The 16,203-nt window shown below is 49.4% G+C and overlaps 1 protein-coding gene across 10 annotated transcripts in view; it reads left to right on the top strand.

The window, feature by feature from the left end:
- Positions 1-16,203, top strand: part of TP73 (tumor protein p73) — a 34,258-nt gene that overhangs the window by 1,602 nt on the left and 16,453 nt on the right. For 2 of the 10 annotated variants that reach the window (XM_040651275.2, XM_046903231.1), the window contains exons 1-4: positions 3,531-3,656; positions 5,426-5,521; positions 6,262-6,385; positions 13,718-13,963. In XM_040651275.2, coding sequence (XP_040507209.1) covers positions 3,613-3,656; positions 5,426-5,521; positions 6,262-6,385; positions 13,718-13,963 — 510 coding nt within the window. In that variant the 5' untranslated portion in view covers positions 3,531-3,612. Of the gene's footprint in view, positions 1-19; positions 315-373; positions 555-1,017; positions 1,133-3,530; positions 3,657-3,783; positions 4,166-5,425; positions 5,522-6,261; positions 6,386-7,146; positions 9,192-13,717; positions 13,964-16,203 lie in introns of those variants that run through there. The other 8 variants (XM_040651276.1, XM_040651273.1, XM_025142625.3 and 5 more) reach the window with 7 other exon arrangements.

The following is a 16,203-nucleotide window of genomic DNA, read 5'->3' as shown; positions in this document are numbered from 1 at the left end:
TGCTGGGAGTCATAGTCCCGGGCGCTGCCGGCCGTTTCTCTGTGAGGAAGCGCCCGGCGGCGGGAAGTCCCCGCGAGAAATTGTTATGCAAATGAGCTGCGTGAGGAGAGCGGCTCGTTCCCAGCGCGGGCTCCGCGCCCTGCAGCCCGCCAAAGTCACCGGCGCCGTTCCCTCATTAGCGGACTTCCCTCTAATTTGATTTTGAGACGTTTTGGGGGGGCAGCGTGCCGCGGCCTGCTCGAGATCACACTTCCCGCTTCCCGGCTAATTGCTGATGGAAATGAAAGGCGGAGAGCTGCAGATGAGGCACACCAGTACGGAGGGGGGTCTAGAAATAAAAGATCCTAAAGCTTGATGAGGGGGGGGGGGGGAAGCTCGGACCTGCTGCTCTGCCCCAGTGTGTGAGGCACTTTGGTAACCCCAGACGAGGATGTGCCCACACTGACATCCAGCATCAGGATTTGTTATGGGGCTGCGTGTGGGAAGTGGAGGCCGGAGCTAAGCTTTGCTGAAGCAAACCTTGAGCTTGTGGAAACGGTGTCAGCAGACATTGGGTGAGTGCAGAGAGCAGAGAAGTGCAGCTGCAGGTGGAGAAAGCCACTGGGTGGTGGTTTTAAGAAGGAATATTCCATCCTCTGACCCAGAACGTGGGGCTGTCAAGTGAGGAAGAAGGCTCTCGGCCTTGCTGCCCTTTGGGGACAGTCCCTGCTGTTCCCCAGGAGGGATGAGTGGGCCTTGTGAGCAATGCGAGCGCCCAAACAACTCCAGAGCAGCAATCTGGCAGGGTGCAGAGCTTCTCTTGGAGCTGTGGTTTCAGTCTTCTTCCCAGCTCGACAGCTCGGTGGCCCTGCTGCTGCCCCAGAGTCATTTTGGGGCTGGTGACCAGCTTAATTCCCCTGCACGCTTGGCTGAGCTGTCCCCACCCCTTTGTAACTGCCTCGTATTCCAGGAAGGGAGTGCACAAGCCTTTGCCTCACTTTTCACATAGCTTTCAACAGCTCCAATGTCATTGCCTAGGCGACCGGGACGCTACTAGATTGTAGTGCAGTAAATAACAGATCCTCAATCCCAGGCCGCTCCTGTCTGCGGGAGACCTCCGGGGGAACTGGAAGTGCCCAGGGAGCCAGAGCAGGTAGGAGAAAAAAGACAAAGGGAAACTCCTTGCCATTTGCGTGTGTGTGTTCCTCAGCACAGACCCTCTCTCAGTTGCTCTGTGGTGCAGCTGGAAGATGATTTGTGGCCGCTTTTCTTTGTAGGATTGTTACCTGGGATTAAAGAATCTTGGATAGTTTGTTCCAAAGTGCCTTAGGTCCAGAGTGAAAGCACTTGTGGAGGAAAGAGCAGCCAAGCCTGGAATGGATAAGCAGAGAAAAGGATGATGACAGGCAGGATGCTGGGGCTGGTTGGTTGCTGCTAGGCTCAGCAGGGTCGTGGTGCCTGGTGCAGGAACAGCACCTATCTGTTGACTTCCCTATGTGTCAGAGTGGATTTCAATCTATCCTTTTTTGTTGGTACCTCAGGCTGCTCCACTGTGTCCTGTTCGCCCAGCAGTGCTGATGTTAATATGCTGCTAGACACAGAGATCTGAGTGTGCTGCTGGAAAGCTCACTTTTGGTCAGTTTTGTAAGCAATGTTTTGCATGTGTGAATTTACTAATCAGAGGTGAGTGAGCAAGAGCACAGAGTGCTATGACCTTGGGATGTGCCAGTATTTTGCAAATGTTAACTTGTTTGCTGCAGACTGGATGAGATGGATGGTTCCCAGTGTGCATCTGAGGGGAGGAGTGGAGGTGCGGAGATAAGCTCACAAACTGTCAAGCAGAACACTACAATTTGTTGTGAGAATCAGCAATATCAAACCGTTACCCTTAAAAGTCCCAATCCCAGCTGTGTATTCTCACTGCAGCCCACACTACTGTGTGGGAAAAGAGTGATACCTTGTCCAGCATCTCAGCAGTGCAGATTTACAGACATGTATGGCTTCTTTTGGTTTCCGAGATCTTCCTCTCTCAGGCTGGGCCAAAGGCCTCTAAAGATTAGAAATAGACCCACTGTACAGATTTGTGTGCATTTATCTCCCATTAAAATTTTTGTCACATTTCATTCTGGGCTGTTAGAGGTGGCAGGATGGTGGTGAATATGTTATTACTTGCTGAAATAGAGACAGGAATTTTAGGTACCTAAAGCTAAGGCTTAAAGTTAATGGTGAGATCGAAGATGCTCCTTCTTGAGTCTGCAGAAACTCAGCAGCCAGGCATCACCTCCCATCAAGGCTTCATCCCCCTCCGTATGCATGTGGTACCTTTGTCTCTACCCACTGTGCAATTTCCCTGCAATGCACTAGCTAGCAACAGAGGGAAGCAACAATCCAATGAATGGTGGAGATGACTTGAGAAGGCATGCAGAGAGGCAGCTCCCCACATGTAAACAAGCAAATCACATCAGCAGCATTGGCTTCATGCACTGAGCCCCCTAGTTTGCATGTTTCAATCTTTCTTCCTCCAAATGCCTGCAATGAATCAGCCTGACTGCCTTGCTGCAGTCTCCCTTCGGGTCTTGTGTCACAGCCACCACTGAATGTCACCCCAGGCAGTCTTGCTCACCCAAGGCATCTGTACTGCAGAGAGGCAGAAGGGACAGAGGATCCCCTGCTGCACTGCTTAAGAAGCAGATGCGTGTGTCTGGAGGTGCCATCGTGGAAATCCTGCTGGTGAAAGTTTGGCTAGAGAATTCTTCTGTGCAGAAGTCAAGGTGTTACCTCCTCAAACTGTGGTGCTGGGAAGAGGTGTTGGGGTGACATCAAGGAGCTGATGCCTTTATGGCAGAAGCTACATATCCTCCAGGCTGATGTGGGAGACTGGAAGTGGCAGAGAGCCTGGATACGCTGTGCTGTTTTCTAGCTGTGTCTCTGCTGATGTGTTAGCCTCAGGTTAGTCACCTCCCTGTGCCATGTGTATAGCTGACAGGCACTGGGAGGTAATTTCATCCAAGTCACCTAGTAGTGCTTCCAGTAAAGATAGAACTAGTCTATGAAAGTCTTCCTGGTTCACCTTCATTTAACCTGTGCCAAGGGCTTCCGCTGCTTCCAGGAGGATGTGATTTCCTTCTGCTGGAATGCCCCATCAGAATGACTGCCCTGCTTCCTTCCCTCACTGATCCTGTAGGATAACTCATTTTAGGGCAAATTCCGCTACGAATAGCACTGCTGCCAACTTCCAGCAATGCTATTTACAAAGTTTCCCGCAATTCTCTATCATCTTAAAGGCCAATTTTTAGGCTGTCAGTATTGCTGCAGGGATGCTTTCCCAGCATGTGCAGCAGTCAGTGCACGAGGGAAGTGTGTCACTGCACTGGCAGCCCAGCTGCTCTCTGCACCACAGATCCCAAGTGCTCAGATGTGAATGGACACCGACCTGGCTTTGCTGATGCCAGTTTTGTTTTGAAAGAGAAAGGAAACTTCTGAAACGCCCTTAAAATATTCAGATTTTTTTTTTTTCTGTTGAAAACGAGTGCAGCCACGTGGTTAGAGCTGGTGTCACCCAGCATGACCACACAGCACGGGGCGGCGCGGAGGTGCTCGCTCTGCTAAAAGAAAAGGCCTGGCTCCATCTTGATGCTACCGATACCCAGGGGCATGGAAAGCAGCATGGAAGAAGGGTAAGGGCCCGAGAAGCCTCACTGCAGCTCTGAACTTTTGCTTTTCTTGAAACTGCTGCTTCCGTCCTTTCTTTTCTCTCTGTTTACACGTGGGACGAGGAGGGATGGGCGGAAGTGAGACTTTGATGAGCTCAGTCTTCAGCTAGAAGTCCTGTGGGGAGCAAAGGCTCTGCTGCTGTGCCAAGCCCTTCGGGAAGAACATCGGCAGGTGCTGCATCACTCAGATGAGTCGCAGATGCAGCAGAAACCAGCATGGGTCAGCTTTCGGGACAGCACCCTGCTTTCACTTTAGTGTTTGGTGCAGTGCCTGTTGTTCCTAAGCCACCCGGTCCCCAGCTGACTCAGAGGCCACTGAAAGGGCCCTGTCCCTGCAGCTGGTCTCCCCTGAACATCATCATTCTGAGAGTGGCTGCTCCCACCACGAACGGCTTAAGATTGAAAAGCAGGAAGTTTTCAGGCTTTCGCTATTAGATGTCGGTACCGAGCCGAAACAAGATGGTAACCCTTGTGTGAGTAAAAAGGGGTAACCGGAGTGCAGCTGGGATGCATACGTGTTAGGAAGGGCAGGGTGGCAGCCCCTGGAGCTCTGGGAAGCAGGGGGTCAGGGAGGAGGAGGAGGAGGGCAGTCGCATGGTGCAGCTGCAAGCCGCGTGCTGACCAAGATGGCTGCAGCCCAGCTCTCCGCAGCATGCTGTCTTTTCTTCCGGGGGCTTGGGAGAGGGCTCAAGGCACAAAGGAAAGACCACAGTGTTCTCAGTGCTCTGGTGCTTGAAGGAAGACAGAAAACTGGGGGCCTTTGGGCTCTCCGTACTTCATAGCACACTGAAGCTGATCCAAGCTCACTCTCAGATGGCGGCTGTCCGTGCTGTCCTATCAAGTTTTGTCATGTATCACCCCATCCACCCATCATTCACCAGCTTTACAGAAGAGGGCTTCCCCATTCCCCCGCTGGTACCGGGCTGCTGACCATAATCTCAGGGGAGCAGCACCAAGCGTGTCTTTGGCTCTGATTCTTACTGCAAGACTTTATTTGCCATCTAACTTTGTGTTTCAGTTTTATTCAGAGACTTCCTACTCAAGAATTCAGTGTTGTTGTCTGAGAGATCTAAGCCCTTTATTGAATGAACCTGGTTCAAAATGATTACTAAGAATAGTTCTCAAAGGGTAGAAGGGACTGTGGGTAGCAGCGCTGAGAACTGCTGGAGCGTGCTGTAAACATCAGATGGGAACCCTGCGTCATAGAATTATCATTTAGAAGAAATGGGCTGACATCCTAGAACCCTACCACTTTGGCCCTATCCAAAATACCCACATCTTTCTAAGATTGGAGATGATGGAGGTGGTGTCATCACCTGAAATATCATCATTAAAGAAAGCACCTGCAACCAGAGGTCTGTTACAAGGACACTTCTGGGAGTCCAGTGGGAACTGTCCCAGCAGCCCAGAAAGCTCCTACACTTCGCTGGCTGCTTTGCTGATCTGAGTTTGGGCACCAGTAAAAAGCAGTAGGGAATGATACTCTGTGACATGGTGCTATAACACAGCATTTGCAACCTGTGTTATCATAATCTGAGTTCAGTGCAGCTGACCTGGGTCCCTGTGCGTGTTCCAGGAATAGAGCAGTGTAAACGTTGTTAGATCATCCACTCCATTCCTATGCTGAACTGATAAAATCCCTGCATATCTAGGTCTGTAAGCCTCCAGGAAAGGAGGAGACATTCTGTTTGCACTCTAGCAACACTAACTTTGTTGTTTTTCTTTGTCCCTAGAGTGATTTATCCTTTGTCAGACTCCCCCTCTGTGAAGATGTCCCAGTCCTCTCCAGCTGATGAAAGTACAACATTTGAACACCTCTGGAGTACACTGTAAGTGGCATTTGATCATGTGTATTGAGGCAGAAGTGCCTCTTTGCTACGTAACCTGTATTAGCACATCTAATCAATATGACACGATGGGAGGCTAGTATCTTTCATATACACCAATTTTCACATGTTCCTTTCCTGCATTCAGAATTTTGTTCCCAGGCTCTGATCTGCCGAATTACTTTGCCTTGATGATGCTAGACAGCCAGAAGCTGGGGATTTTGCATACACTGAATGCAGGGCCCCACAAAGTTGTTTCCAGGTTTTGGAAACTTTCTGAGGGTTGTGCAACCATCAGCAATTTCAATTTCCATCATAAATGCGAAGGAATGAACATAGCAAAGGGCCACTCAAAGCTTCTCCATTGCTGCTGCACTCTTGCACATTGGAGGTCAGCATCTGGGCACGCTTTTTGTGTAAAAAAGCAAAGGTCAGTAATGCCTCTGCAGTAATGGGGGACAGGAGACACCGACTCATCTTTGCTGTAAGGGGAGAAGGCCACATGCATCGTGTTGTGCCTGCTGGGAAGCTCACTGCCCCCAGCAGCACAGCATCGGCTCCCACCCATGTCCATGTAACAGAGCACATTGTGGAAGGGACACCCACTAGCAGTAACCACCAGAACCAACAACCAACCAGCCTGGGCTGGGCATGGCCAGTTTTCCTGAGCTGTAGCCCTTGTTGCTGGTGCAGGCTGTGTAAGAGAGCTGGAAAGCTGACCATCTGCCATTGCTTGCTCACAGGGCACCAGACAGCACCTACTTCGACCTCTCTCCATCCAGTCATACAGGCAGCAATGAGGTCTCCAACCGCACAGAGGTCACAATGGATGTCTTCCAGATGAGAGGCATGAATGACTCTGTTATGGTGAGTGTGCTCAGACCACAAAAGTGAGAGATATATCAGATACAAACTTGTTTTTCTCCTGGTGATTGATTGGCTTTAGGGTAGGAAACAGGAACTTACTTATTCATAACTCAAACAGAAACACTGAAGATGCAGAGCTGCCATCGTTTGGTTCAGTGTCCAATAACCTGTAGTAAAATGACTGTACTGCAGATTTGCAGTCATATGGAACAGTAGTTGGTAAAATAGTGGCTACATATTAATACATTTTGCTGGACTGTCTTCCTGTTTGGGAAGGGCTTGCTTCTTAACAGCATGGCAAAAGAGCAGACATCAGTAGACTGAGACTATCAGTCTTGCTTATGCCTACCTTGGGCATGTTTCTGTCAGATGCAGTTTCAGCAGCTGTGTGGCCAGGTTTGAACAGTGTTGATGAAATATTCCCCCTGTCTAGCAGGAGCAGCTGTCTGCTCATCCTCTAGGTCATTCTCAAGTGACAGTCACAGTTCTGGGACTGTGAAGCAAGAAGGTAGCTGTCACAGTTTAGATAAAGTGCACCAGTGACTGTAAAAAGCAGGCTCTGTCTTGGGCACTTGCATCTTCTTCCTGCTTGCTTAAAAATGCAGCAGTAGGGCTTCTGTGCTGTGATGCTGGTGGAGCTCAAACAGCTCAATAGAAACAGTATAATTTACTCAGGTATAAACGTATTGCATTGTAAAAGTTGTTTGCAAGCTGCTCCACAGACAGAGCTTCTGGAGAACTATGTCATGCTGTGCTACTGAGGGGCTCACCTGGGTGTTCTTTGTGAATGGACCTTGTGGAAGGAAGGGTAAGGCAGGAAAAACTTGAGTCTGGTAACAAGGAGTCTCTCTGATGTGCTGTTTAGGAGTACTCTTTCAGGAACAGTATCTTTAAAATTACTCAATTTGAAACATCACTGAGACTGTGCACTAGAAATAACCTCCTCAAAAAGACCAGCTTGCTGTCTCTTTTGAAAGTCAAAGGCCTGATTTGCACACCGCACAGTAACTACCGCTCATCTGGCATCAGGATCTCCCTCTGCCCAGACAGGCATTAGAAATCCACTAGCAGGCATCCTCAAGGCAGTGTGAGCCTCTGTAACGCTCCCAGCATTAATGTTCCTTCCCCAAGCAGCCCGGCCTCCCACCAGCATCCCTTCTCCAACATGCAGCAGCTCTGGCCATTTGAGCATCTCCCTCCACAAAGCCCATTTTGCTCCTCGCCAGCTTGCCTCCCCTCCCCCAGCCTCTTTTTCCCTCTCTTTTAGCTTACTTTCCCTCTCTTGCCAGGCCTTTGTGTGCAGCAGGGCAGGAACCTGGCAGACGGCTCAGGTGGGGGCTGCAGTGTTAATTGCAGAGCTCCCTATTGCTGCAGAAGTGAAGCCCCCTCCAGCAGGAGCCTGGTGCAACCAGGCTGTTCCCACAGAGTGCCAGGGCTGGGGGGCTCGCAGGGGTGAGGGAGCTCAAATTAATGATCCAGGAGTAAATATTTATATTGATCCCATTGTGCAACTCAACACTGCTGCTAAGCTCAAAGTGAGCTGAGTATAGCTTTTGCTAGTTGTCACCACCAAAACACATGGCAGGCTGACATGTATGAAAATAAGTACATAAATAATGTGAGTTAATGAGAACAACAGCCACCCTTAATTTCTTTCTTCAAAGATGTCACCTTCAGTTCATGCAGTGCTTAAAGCTCGACTTAGGATGCTGCTCTGACCAATTTGTGCTTGGGTCCATGCATGCACACAGCACAGAGAGATGGGTGTTGCACACTGGCTACATCTTTGAAAATATGACCCATTACTCTTTGAACTGCCCATCTGCTCTAATATGCAGACTTCCACAGTGGTGTCTGGCTGAAGCAAAGACCTGACTGACTGCAGTCTTTGTGCTTCCGACCTCATGCCCTGCTTCCAGCCAGTTGTTCAGTAAGCACCTCACCTTCTTAGAGTTTTTTGAGAAAAATAGATCTCTCAATGAAACAATTAAATCCAGTGAAAACAGGTGGGATGACAGGGAGAAAAAGAGCATTTGTTGGTGGATTTTCATGTGGCACTGGGACACGAGTGGCTACATGGTCTCCACGCATTTTTGTCAATGAGACCTCCAGTAGTGATTGAGCCAGGGTAGCTCCAGTCTGAGCTGTTCACGTGGTTTGTTAATGCTACTGATATGCAGTGGAAAGAATCCTCCCAGAGCCCAAGCTGGGGTGAATAGAGGGACAGAGTGGTGGCATGGCTGGCTAGTATAGCTCCAGAAGTACAAACTGGAATGATCTCAGGGTCACTGCATCAGCATGCCCAGACCAGCGCAGCCACCTCAGTCTGCGGGTGAAGGGTGCTGGTCAGATAGGTTTAATTTCAGCAATGCTGCAAACAGCTTTCTGGAATTAAGTCTGGCTGGGTTTAATTACAGAGTAGGACCCCCACTCTCCCCTCGGTGGGACTGGCTCGTACAGCCTCGTCCATCACTGGGCAAGCTGGGGCCTGCCCTGCATTTTAATGAATAGTCATGAGGGACAGAAAGGGGTGGGCCCCGTTTTGTTGTTGGATGCAGCTAGTTGACAGAACTAAGGGAGATGAAAAAAGCAAAAAAGCCAACAAACCGCACACAGGTGGCCAGTGCAGCATCCCTGGCACTGCCTCCCCAGTCCTGCACCTCATGCTCCGGCACTGCATCTCCCCGGCTGGCTCCATCTCCTCCCGACCCCATGACTCCTCTGGCGGGACAGTTCCCACTTGTCTGTAAATCCCAAGAAGACTAAAATGTTGTACATCAGTGACCCGATGCAGCATTATACCACGGTAGGTGCTACTCTCTGTTAATGGGTCTTACCTTGTTGCTTCTTGCTTGTGACTGCTTCCTGACATTGCAGCAGGAGCTCGGTTTGTGTCCTGGCTCTGCTTCCAAGCCTTCATGCTGTTGCCTGGGACATGCTGGGGATGCACTAGACGTAGCACTCCTCTGTATCTGAGGTACCTGGCAGCTCAAAGAAAATTAGCTGTGACTGTCTGGGATTGTTGCAGCTTCACCAGCTCGGTCTATGCTTCTCTCGTGTTTTGTCTGCTCTTGTGCTGTGCTCTGCAGAGACCTAAGCATGATTTAAACCTTTCATGTAAGCGAGCACAGGCTCCCTGTCTTCTTCCTTGTACATGCAAATTGTGCACGCTTGCACTGGAGAAACCTGGTTGAAGGCTCAAGGCAGATGTGAGCATCCTTCAGTGGAAACACTGCCTGCCAAGCCCAGCTCAGTTTTCTCCTCAGACCTTCTCAGGTAGAAAGACTGCAACTCCTGACAAACACCAACATCTCCAAAGCAGCTTTGCCTTTCCTTGTTTAAAGCTGCTGGGAGGGTGGGGCAGATGCAATGGCACCTGTGCTTCCAGGTGATGTAGCTTCAGCCCTGTCCTCAAGCAGTGAGGTTGCTTTCTTAGTCAAAAGGCTTTTGTGTCAGCTTTCTGGCATTCAAAAAATTTAGATGCAGATGTAGTTATAGATAGAAGGGTGCAGTGGTGTGCTTCCCAACCAGAAATGATTTGATTTCTCCTTTTTGTCTTACACAAGAAGTGAAAACCACATATGTACCGTGTTGCTCTGCACTGTAGTGCTGTTGCTTGAGATGTCCTTACTGCAATAATGTGCTTATTGATGTGTGTGTATAAACACGTATATATTTGCACACATACATACACAAGCACTGTGTTGGATTTGTTGACAAACATACAAACACTCTTGCTTGGATTTATCTGTTAAGGGAATACTTCCAAAATCTACCCAATCTTAAAAGCCAAGTTAGTCATTGTTCTCACAGCACTTGGCTCTGAGTATCGCTTCCAACAGGTTTACAAATCCGAGTCACTGGGGCTTTTGCCTGTTGCTTTGTAACCAAAGTGTGCTATGAGCAGGATAAATCATAAAACATGCAGAGAAACGTGCAGTGTTAGTTGGGGTGAAGAAGGTCTGAAATGAAATTTCCTCTAATTTACAAAGGCTGGCTTTCCCACCTTTGGATGTCCTGAGCATCGGCTGACTTGAATGAGTCCGATTCATTTGTTTCAGGTGATACATTTTTTAAGAGAAAGAACTCTTTTATGTCACATACAACTCCACTTTAACAAAAATGACTGCAGCTGTGCTGAGGGTGCTGTTCCAGGCTGGGGTGCCGCAGTGCCCTGCGGTCAGGCAGCGGAGGTGATGCTCTGCTGCCCATCCCATGGGTCTGCTGTGAGGTTTCTGGTTTGTCGAGGGAAGGCTCTCTCCCATAGGGTGGTCGTGATGCTCTGCTCAGTTCATCAGCCTCGATTCACCCTTCCGCTAAGCTCCATTGCCACGCACCTCAGCCCCACACAGCCCCAGCTCTAACCACTGTAATCTCACCACATCACGCCAGGACTGCTTTTTGTGTTTCTTTTCCAGTCACGTCCAGGGGACACCTCACCCCTCTCTGCACTGCAGCTCTGGAGCGTTAGCAGATTTTGCCAGGAGGCAAAACACTTCCTGTTTATTTCCCATTTCAACAGGATATGAGTAACTGGGCCGGCACCCGCTCCTGATCTGCCTGACGGTGCAAACCCAACCTGCTTTTGTCTGACTGTGCCCTTACGTGTGCTACGGCAGTTCTGAAACTCGGCTTGTTTGCTTGTCGAGTGAGGAACGCTCACTTCCCACTTATTCCTAAGAAAACACCCATGGCTGGGTACAGGGTGTGTGCAGAATGTTCCCTGAAGCCTTTCTGTTGTCCCAGCCATCACAAGAGAACAAACCTGCTCAATCTTGATATTCATGGATTCTTTGAGCTGTGGATTGGCTGTGCTGCCATAACGAGAACAGTCCTTTTCTCCTTGAGGATCTCTTCCCATGTGATGCTTTACATCTCCCACCCAGCTTCCAGCCAGGGTCACCATCAGGGCTGCCCATCCCTGTGGTCCCTGCTGGCAGCTGTCTGTGGTGGGGTGGCCGTGGCTTCCCACCTGCACCTCTAATGCCATTTTGCTGAAGTTTCTTGCAGTTTTTTCTCCTGGTAAAATCTGGGTTTGTGGAAAGCCCGGATGGGGGTTGTTTAGCAGGGCTATTTATAGAGCAGTGAGAAGAAATAGAGGGGTTTATGGACATATTCTAGGGGACAAAATGGCTGTATTTGTAAGAGCAAGTCAGATCTTGTTCAGCATTCCTCCAGTTAGTCACAGACTCCAAGAACCTTGTGAGAGATGCAGACAACAGGAGAACTTTCCTGGAGAAGGGTGATTGCGTTTAAGCCATAGACATCGTACATGTTTGGGTGAGGTGCAGATCCCAAGTTAAAACACGTCTCCTGATTCCTAAGTCCTGAGCCTTGCAGCCTGCAGCCTTCCCAGGGAGCAGGCACATCCCTGGCCCACTGCTGTGTCCAGCTCACACACCATGCTGCCCACCGGGCTTCCCAGAACTGCTCAGCAGCTGATAGCATCTCCACCGTGCTGGGGGATGGGTGCAGGTGAGAGTGGAGTGGGATGACCCCAGTGGCGCTCTGGGGAGGGGACGGCAAGCAGTGATGCACTGAAAAGGGAAAATATGCAGAAAAAGGAAAAAAAAAAACCCAAAAAACCAACAATTGGTCTGATTTTCAGATAAAAGACTAAGGCTATTTTAACCATGCTACTTTTGAGAATGCAACTTTGCTTGGGCAGTACCCACAGATAAAAGTGCTGCTGGTTTTTATTGGAAATATCTGATAATAATTGTTAAAAAAAGGAATAAGGAAAATAAATATAAATAGCAAGGTTTTAGCCCAGCATCGTGGAATAAGAGCCAGTAGATGTATAAATAAGGGAGTTTGCTCTGTGACCTTATTTGCAGTGTGCTGCATCACAGCTATTCACTTTGTAGTTTGAGGTTTTCCCCAAATTAAACTTGCATCAGTGAAAGCCACTAAAAGCAAACACCCCAGCTATGAAATGAATTACACAAACCACCATTCAGATCTGGTTCTTCATATTTGTGGAAGGGAACTCCTTCCAGAAATGGCACCCACATGTAAATTTGTAATAAGTGTTTGAGTGCAGAAAAAGTCTGATTTGGGGTAATGCCATCGTGATGGTCGCAATCTGTTGGCAAACAAGGCAGCAGCTCTGAGGTTTTAGTACTGACTGGCATTTGGGGCACATTGTCAGGGTGCTGAGGTGAGCTGGTGGCAATGCTGACATGTAACAGTGTCTGCAGGGGCTGCACTGCTGCCCTGTGCTCCATTGCGACCACAGCTTTTTCTGTCTCCACTCTAGGGCTTTTAATTCAGCCTGAATTCTGCAGTTTTTCCAAGTGGAAAGAGCACTTTGCAAAACCAAAATTTCAATAAAGATCTCAGAGGCTTCTGGAGAGCTGCAGATGGGAGGCATTGCACCAGCCTGGGCTGCGCAGAGGAGATGCTGCATTGCATCCATGGCTGGCAACATCAGCAAGTGCCACCAACTCGAGTGGTCAGTGCCACACAGGACGCAGAGCCCTGGCTGTGGGGTGCTCACCTCGGGATGCCAGGCTGCTGCTGTGGTTGAGCTGCTTTGTGGCAGGGGTGGGCAGAAGGGTGGGCAGAACATGGAGTTACAGTGGAGGACAAAGCCTTGCTCCTTCTCCCTGTCTACTAGATAGAAGACCTCTCCTCCCCACTGGCCACCAGCAGCCTCAGTTCCAGGCTGAGCCTAGAAGCACAAAGTTCATTCTCCCATGACAGACGTGGTGTACCCATGGTACCTCTGTCCTGCGTGAGGTCTGGCTGCAGGCTTGGCTGGTGTTATCAGTGCTATGAGGTCTGGCACTGAGCAGTCCTTTACTGGAAATTGGTAACACTGATGAGGCTGGTGAGGTTCCAGGAATTTGCCGAGAACCAACCTGTTTTGCTTCGGGGAAGAAAAGAGCCTTTCTGTGATCCTTGCGTAGCAGAGTCGTGTGTGTAGTGCCGTGGTCATCACCCCCCCTCAATGCAGAAGGGCTTTTCCCACATCTTAGCAAAGCTCAAAAAAATACACGTCTGTTCCCCCTACTAGCAAAAGAGTTGTTTTGCGTGTCAAATGTGCTAGAAACCCAGGGATCTTGGCATCGTGCTGCCTCCAGTGAGGATGAAGTTGATAAAAGGGGACGACTTAAATGTATTGAGTTTATCCTTTACACAAGTGGTGACCTGTTTAAAAAAAAAAACCAACCCAGAACAACTATTTTGGTTGACTTTCCAGCACGCTGGCCCTTTAAGAAAGCTGTAACAGGACACCTGAAGTCCTGAAGAAGTGTAGCTGAGGTTTCCATGTCTCTAAACTGGCTGGTGTTTTCTTTTTTTCCCTCCTCCCCTTTTCCCTTCCTCCAGTCCCAGTTTAATTTGCTGAACAACAGCATGGATCAGAGCATCGGCAGCAGAGCAGCCTCCACCAGCCCTTACAGCTCCGAGCACACCTCCAATGTCCCAACGCATTCACCCTACTCGCAGCCCAGCTCTACCTTCGACGCCATGTCCCCAGCTCCCGTCATCCCCTCCAACACTGACTACCCAGGTCCCCACCACTTTGAGGTGACCTTCCAGCAATCCAGCACAGCCAAGTCAGCCACCTGGACAGTAAGTTGCATGTGTTCTTCACTTCACTAGAGAGATGCTTGCTACTGTAGGCAATGTTTTCAGCCAGGCTGCCTCAGACACGTGCGTGCCTGGGTTCTGTTGGTGTTGGGATGCTCAGGGAATACTGGCGTGTGGCACTCCAGGATGTGTGGTTCCTGCACGGCCACCACTGGTGAGGGCTTTGCCTGCACAGGTGACCATGATAAGAAAAAGCAGGCAGAAACACCTAATGCTTACTTTTAAGGGTGTTTGTTGTCGCTTGGTTGTTTTTGTTTAGTTCTGTTTTTTTCCCAAATGGGTTGAACACAGTGATTAGAATATAACCTCTGCTGCAGAAATTCCATAAGCTACATGTAAATGTCCCTGAAGATCACAAAGCTGGAAAAACGTGCAGAGAGAGGTGCCTGCCTTGTTCTCATGGTGCTTCCCAAAGCATTTTCCAGTGACTGCTGTCAGAGGTGATGCAGTAGGCGAGATGGACCTCCACTCTGTTCTGCTGGGGCTATTCTTAGCTTTGTCTTAAGTTCTTGCTTTTCATTTATAATCCTCTTTCATGTTGTATCAGAAGAGTAATTTTACCTCTAGAAGCCACAAGAAATTAACAGAGTAGGTATTTACTTATGAAGGAATGGCTACACGGCATCATGCATGCCATGTGGGCTCAGTACCTGATACTCTGGAGCTGAAATGCAGCTTGGGGCCACTGTTGGTCTTCTTGTATGACCCAGACAGACAGAGGAGTCATCTGCTGTAGCCAAGAATTAACCTGAGCATAGTACAGCTGCTTTTCTTTTTGTGGGAAAAGGTCCTGAAGTGATAGGCTGGTTCCTGGACTGTATTTTTAACTAACAACACTTGTGGATGTTGAAGGCAGTTCTGCTGTGGAGGTTTCCCTGCTGCACAGTGGTCACCTCCAGTCCTCCTCACTGCCATTTAAATGTCCCCAAGAGTGCTTTTCAGATATGCTTGTGGCTTTTCTTTACCATGGAAAAATGTTTGCAGAGCAGAGAGGCTGCGATGAGACAAGTGACACAAAGAGGGAGCAACAGGGTTTCCTCTGCCGCTGTCATTTGACATTATCACGATACAAGCAGAGCTGTCCAGGAGTAATGTATCAGCCCAAGGTGTGAGAATGACTTTTAGTTTTGGAAGCTGATGTGCTTAATTGCTAAGAAAGTCCTTTCCGCAGTAGACAGAAGGCATCTTGGGATGCTTTTGTGCAGGCACATCCCAGGACACAGCGGTCTTACAGTGCTACGGTGCTGGCGCAGTGCTAGGACCAGCACATGTGCTTTGTGCTGAGGGTCTGCAGCAGTGCTGTGGTCTGTTTGTGCTGCAAATCCATGTGAGATGAGTTCTGCAGCAAAATGCTTCCCTTTGGGCACTGCTTGCTCCTGGTGCTGCAGGGACAGTGACACCCGGGCAGGATGAGGAGTCCTCATCCCTACTCTGAGGGCAGGCAGCACAGCGCAGTGCAGCTTCACGCTGGCAGCTCAGCTCACTGGAGCGCAGCTCAACCAAGCTGCTGGGGAACTTGCATTTGAAGTGAGATGAATTGGTGGCCAGGGCTACAAAGCAGCTTCCCTGTATCTGGTCCATCAGCTTCAGCCCTCACTGCTGACACGTGCTGACCGGTGGTTGGGATGAGCACCACGATCAGGTACAGCTTGCCCTCCTAGGAGTGGTTGGTCCGTCACTCTTTTTCACTGTCTTTCCTTGCAAGGTATTGCTAAGTGATGCATTTGTTGGGTTTTAACTAAACTGAAGGTCTTCTGGATAGGATGTGACTCTAGTCCACTCTTTCATGTGTTAGGGGATAACTCACATCATTTATATGTAAAGCTGCATAGGAACTGCACAGGAAAACAGTCATTCCTGTGCCGCAAAAACCTCAGAGGCACACAGAGAAAGGAGCAGATGTGGCTGCAGGACAGACATCCTACTGAAATCTCTGGGGCAATGCCAGCCAGATAGGTAATGAATCCGAGGAGAAGGCACACTCCTTGGTGTGATTTTGAAAAGCAAAACATCTGAATGGAAGCCAAACGCACTCCAGTGTGGTGCTTCTTGTCCCAGCTGTCCTGTTATAGAGGGAAGAGACAGGGAAGTGTCAGATGCTTGCTTGCTGCTGTCCCTGGCTGAACATTCCTGGGAGACGGCTGTGTGATGGGGTGGGCACATCTGTGGGGCAGGGTCAAGCTGGATGCTGCAGGATACCCTTGGGCAGCACTGAAAACAGG

The sequence above is a fragment of the Gallus gallus genome, chromosome 21 (assembly GCF_016699485.2).
Source record: "Gallus gallus isolate bGalGal1 chromosome 21, bGalGal1.mat.broiler.GRCg7b, whole genome shotgun sequence".
Classification (NCBI taxonomy): domain Eukaryota; kingdom Metazoa; phylum Chordata; class Aves; order Galliformes; family Phasianidae; genus Gallus; species Gallus gallus.
Note: the sequence above shows the minus strand (reverse complement) of the source record. Positions and strands in the feature narration are given on the sequence as shown.